This window comes from Ictalurus punctatus, chromosome 4 (assembly GCF_001660625.3).
Source record: "Ictalurus punctatus breed USDA103 chromosome 4, Coco_2.0, whole genome shotgun sequence".
Taxonomy (NCBI): Eukaryota; Metazoa; Chordata; class Actinopteri; order Siluriformes; family Ictaluridae; genus Ictalurus; species Ictalurus punctatus.
Window position 1 is genome coordinate 30538547 of NC_071284.1, and position 5000 is coordinate 30543546.

At 42.6% G+C, this 5000-nt stretch overlaps 1 protein-coding gene across 2 annotated transcripts in view; it reads left to right on the forward strand.

Annotated features, from left to right (window-relative positions):
• Nucleotides 1-5000, forward strand: part of clmpb (CXADR like membrane protein b) — an 88587-nt gene that overhangs the window by 66993 nt on the left and 16594 nt on the right. For both annotated transcript variants that reach the window (XM_047153343.2, XM_047153344.2), the window contains one exon: nt 3487-3682. In XM_047153343.2, coding sequence (XP_047009299.1) covers nt 3487-3682 — 196 coding nt within the window. The remainder of the gene's footprint in view (nt 1-3486; nt 3683-5000) is intronic.

Sequence of the window (5000 nt, forward strand, 5' to 3'; positions counted from 1 at the left end):
TTAACGATGATGTTCATTCTTTAATTAGTGAAATAAGGTAAGTGTTGGCAAATTGATGTAGCGTAAGAGGATTAAAACACTTTGGGCTGTGTCCACTCAATATTCCTTATTTATCCCACATGACACCCTTTATCATTTCACAGTTATGTATGTTTTATTTAATTTTTTCATACCTCGCCCACTTTATCTCCCAGCGTACAGTTTCTTTTCCTCAGTGCTTTGCTTTGACAGAAAGCGCCACACTCGTGTCATTGTCATGCTCTTCTTGTTTTGCTATTCGCTTCTCTTTTTTTATTTATTTTTTTTATTTTACAGCACCTTGTTTACTCTCTTCCATTAAACTCAGTCTCGCTTTCCTCTCAGCTGTCCTGCCACAGGCCAAATCTGCTTTCTCCCTGGCTTCACAAACAAACCTGAAGAGAGATCCACCTGGAGCCATATGGCTGTCAAACAAGCGCCTGCATCTTTATTCGCTCTGTCTCGCTCTCCCTGTCTATCTCATAAATACCGATTACACTCCGTATCTATTCGGAACAACATTTTTAATTGGATGAAATAATGACTTTAGGAGCGGCTAATGTAATATTTGCTTATCTGATTCCAGAGGCAGTTAAATCATGTTTTGGTGTCAGCGCTGGAGCTGTAATGCTGCTGAACAAGCTTAATAAGTGTGTCACTAAGAACATTATCATTTCAAATGAAATTAAACATCGGATAAGACGCGCTATTCTCCGCAGTGTTCGTCGAGTCAGAAAGAGCTGTCTGCGTGCATGGAAAACAAACCGTCCGTTTCAGTTCAGATCGCTCGGATATTGGGATTCAGTTCTACGGCTGAAAATGAGAAGAATTTGGAAAGAGGGGTGAGCCTGCATTAAAGCGTCTGAGATGGCCTCTGAGATGGCTCCCGTTTAACGCAACATTTAATGAGGAGTTAACATTACAGTCCAAACTTTACTGTCGGAATGTTTCGTTAGGAATGAGGTACAGACGGGGGTGGAACGAATGAAATCGTTATCCGAGTTGATTCAGAGCAGCCTGTCAGAAACGGGATTGTTTAGATGCAGGAAAGTGTAAAGAGAAAGGAGAAAGTCTTCTCTTTCAAATGTCTTAATTATTCCAACTCGGGATAATATTCCTTTATTACTCATAAGGTCTTTTATTCCTTAATGACTGCGAATGATTCCGTCATAACAGTAAGAGGAACAGTAATGGAGTGTAGTTGTGAGAGTGAGGGATGAAAGTCTGGATTCACTGACGTGTGCTAGGAGATGAAGACATGGATGTCAGTGGCCAGCGCGCTGCAAATACAGAAAACACGTGCGCATACAGAAGTACTACGTGTGTCAGTAATAATGAATAATTACTCGTTGATGAATTAACTAGTAATTAGTGATCCAAATGAATCTTGCTTTGCTGCCTCACGGCTCCTGAGATCAGATTACTGTCTGCGTGTAGTTTCGAATGTTTTCCCGGTGTCTGTGCGGGCTTCCTCCTGGTTTTCTCCGGTTTCCTCCCTTTGATTAGTTTTTTTCATTCACTCATGTCCTCATGTCATATTGTAGACAAGTCGTACACTAGATGACCAAAAGTTTGTGGACACCTGACCATCATGCCTCATGCATCATGTGACTTTTAAGTATACTAATCACTAATCACTAATCTTCTTTGTCCATAATCATCCACTAAAGTGCAACCACTTCTTCCCTCCTCCCTTCCCTCCTCTTCCCCTTCCACCTGTTTTTTATTATATCACAGTATAGTTGTGGGTGAAAAAAAAACTATTATAAGAGGAGCAGGGGTGGCTTGGTCGTTAAGGCTCTGGTTAAGGTTACTGATCTGAAGGTCAGGGGTTCAGTCCCCAGCGCTGCCAAGCTGCCACTGTTGGGCCCTTGAGCAAGGTCCTTAACTCTCTCTGCTCCAGGGGGCGCTGTCTCGTGGTTGACCCTGCAGTCTGACCCCAACTTCCTGACATGCTGGGGTATGTGAAGAAAAGAATTTCGCTGTAGTGTATATGTGATTAATAAAGACTCCTTATCATTATAACCAATCATTTCATCCTTGTTTTATATTACACCTCCCCCTACCTCCTGAGTTGCCGGGGATGCTCGTGAAGGGGAGTATAAACATTAGTCTCAGCATTCCCTTCATTACTAACTGGCCTTAAATAAACATGGCCTCAAATTGGAAACTTTTTTCCTTCACCTCCCACACTAGCAGGATTTCCTCCTCATGTGTCGGTAGTGTTGTGGGAGGTGAGTAGTTCAACACGATCAACTGCAGGCTTGGATCTCCATGTTTTAAATCACACTGGATAACATGGAAGCTCCGCCCACCCAAATATTCCATTTCAGAAATACGTCAAAAAAAGAAGAAAGAAAAAAAAAAAAGCGGTGTTTAAGTGTTTAAAAAAAGGAAACGATAGACAGTGTATTTCCTTTTGGGGAGAAAAGGACGTGTTTGGGGGGAAAGAAAGTATTCAAACGAGGGGAAAAATGGCATTTTTAAAAACATATTTAACATTCAGATGGAACCTGGAGTTCATCAGTTGATCAAAAGTATGTGATATGATGCATTCATTTATTTATTCATGTGCTTCATCCTAGTCAGGGTCACTGCGGATCTGGAGCTTATCCCAGGAATACTGGGAATTAAGTAGGAATGCATTGTGAATGGAAGGCCAATCCATCACAGCACAACATGCACACACACTCACACCTAGGGGCAATTTATAGTGGCCAATCAACCTTCCAGCATGTTTTTGGGAGGTGGCAGGGAACAGAGTACCCGGAAGAAACACATGCTGAGTAATATTATACACTTAAACAACAACAACATCAATAACAGGTAGTTACATACACATCCATACACATAAATATGGATATGATACAAATGGATATGCCTATAGCTCTGTCTGGAAGTGTGTGTGCATGCGTACGTGTGTGTGTGTGTGTGTGTGTGTGTGTGTGTGCGCGCAGGTGGACACAGCTGGAGCATTGATACACACTGGCATTGCCATTTAGGGTGTTGTTACTGTAGGCAGTTCAAACACTGTCACATTCATTTACTGTATCTGTGTGTGTGTATGCGGACATGTTTTTATGCCATGGTGGGGACCCAACAAGGATAGGAATGTCTGAGGAGTATATTGACTTGTGGGGACATTTGGCTGTTCCCTACGAGGCAAACTGCATTTATTTATTTTTTTACTTTTATATAAAAACTAAAGATAAGGTTACGGTTAGATTTGAGTGAATCATGGTGTTAATTAGGTTCATTGATAATGATTTCATTGGAAGGTCCTCACAAGGATAGTAAGACGTGTTTGTGTGGCAAAAAAGTTTACGTCCTCGCTTTGCACATATTCAGAATGGCTCAAGGGACTCACAGTAACGGCTCCCGGTTTATATAGACTTAACACACGCGTCTCGGACTTGTTATTAATGCTCGGTCTCGCGCTCTCTCTCTCTCTCTCTCGCTCTCTCTCAGATCATCACGTTTTTCAACAACGAGGTCTACACCAACGATAACCAGGCGAGCCGCCTGTCCTTCGCCGGCGACTACTTGAACGGAGACGCCTCTCTTCTGATCAACGATCTGCAGCTGAGCGACTCTGGCGAGTACCACTGCAAAGTGAAGACAGGGGGGAAGTACCTTTGGACCCAGGTCAATCTCGTGGTCCTGGGTAAGAGCACCTCCCACTGCGCCCGGTTTCCAGGAAACATCTCTCTTCAGGTCTCATTTCCTACTAACCAGACCACCTAATAACGCTTCAATTGGATTCCTGCTTCTGATGATTTGATTTCGCCGCTCTCCACATTGTTAGTGTCTGTCTTGCGTCGTCGGGGAGGGGTTGTTCATTTATTTTTGGTTGATCAAAATTGGTCACATGTTGTGTGTGAGTATCTTTGTAGCGTTATGTTAGCGGACATTAGAGGACATCACTGTACGGTATGATAAAACTCTTGTCACAAATAGACCCCTATTTTAAATAATGTTTGGTCGCCTGGGAAACCATGTCGAATGTCCATTTTTGGGAAAATAAAAAGGTTTTTTTTCCCCCAATAATATACAATTCTCCCGAATTAGGCTTGTGAGACTATGTGCAATATACCATCATCCTATTGGGCCCCCTAACTATCTTTGATTGACGATGGCATTGGATGAGACTTTGGAGGGGTGTACGATAGTGGATTTTACCCATACCTATATCAAAGTTGGGCGGTACCTGTCCACAACCCATTATTCAACAATAAATCTGGAGGGAACGTCGGACGGCGTGACGTGGTGACGTAATGACGTGACATTAATCGATCTGTGTTCTATAACGTGTAACACCTGAACATGAAAGGAGTATTCTAAAAGCGACTCATGTAAACACCTTAATCAGAATATTGTCTTATTCAGAATAAGGTCAATAATTAGATTACTGCTGTCCGTGTAAACGTCATTACGTCCCCACGCCATGCCGTCCGACGTTCCCTCCAGAATTTCACGTATCGGCATACAGTTGGTCTTCGTTATGGAACCGTATACAGTTTTGTTTCATTTTTAATTTTACGAACGCTTCAAGTGCAGTTAATTATTCGTCATGCTATACGTGCAAATAGACGACTGCTTGAAGCTGTGGGCTGCGTCCCAAACCGCGTACTTACCTACTATATAGTAGCCGAGATACATGTATTTCACTTCCTACTATATAGTAGCCGAGATACATGTATTTCACTTCCTACTATATAGCAGGTAAGTACGCGGTTTGGGACGCAGCCGCGCTCTCTCGTTTGGCGTCAAACGGTCGAGCGCTGCCGTGTGTGTACGTGTCCTGTCGCAAAACGCGGTGAAAACTCCCACACGATGTTAATAGTGTGATTAAGGTGTGTACGTGTCTGTAACGCACGTCGATAACGCGACTAAAACAGGAAATACTACACGTCTTAATTCCAGTTGTGATTACTTCGAGTACGACTTTAATCGTATAATCTCTGTTTACATGCTAGTTTCTT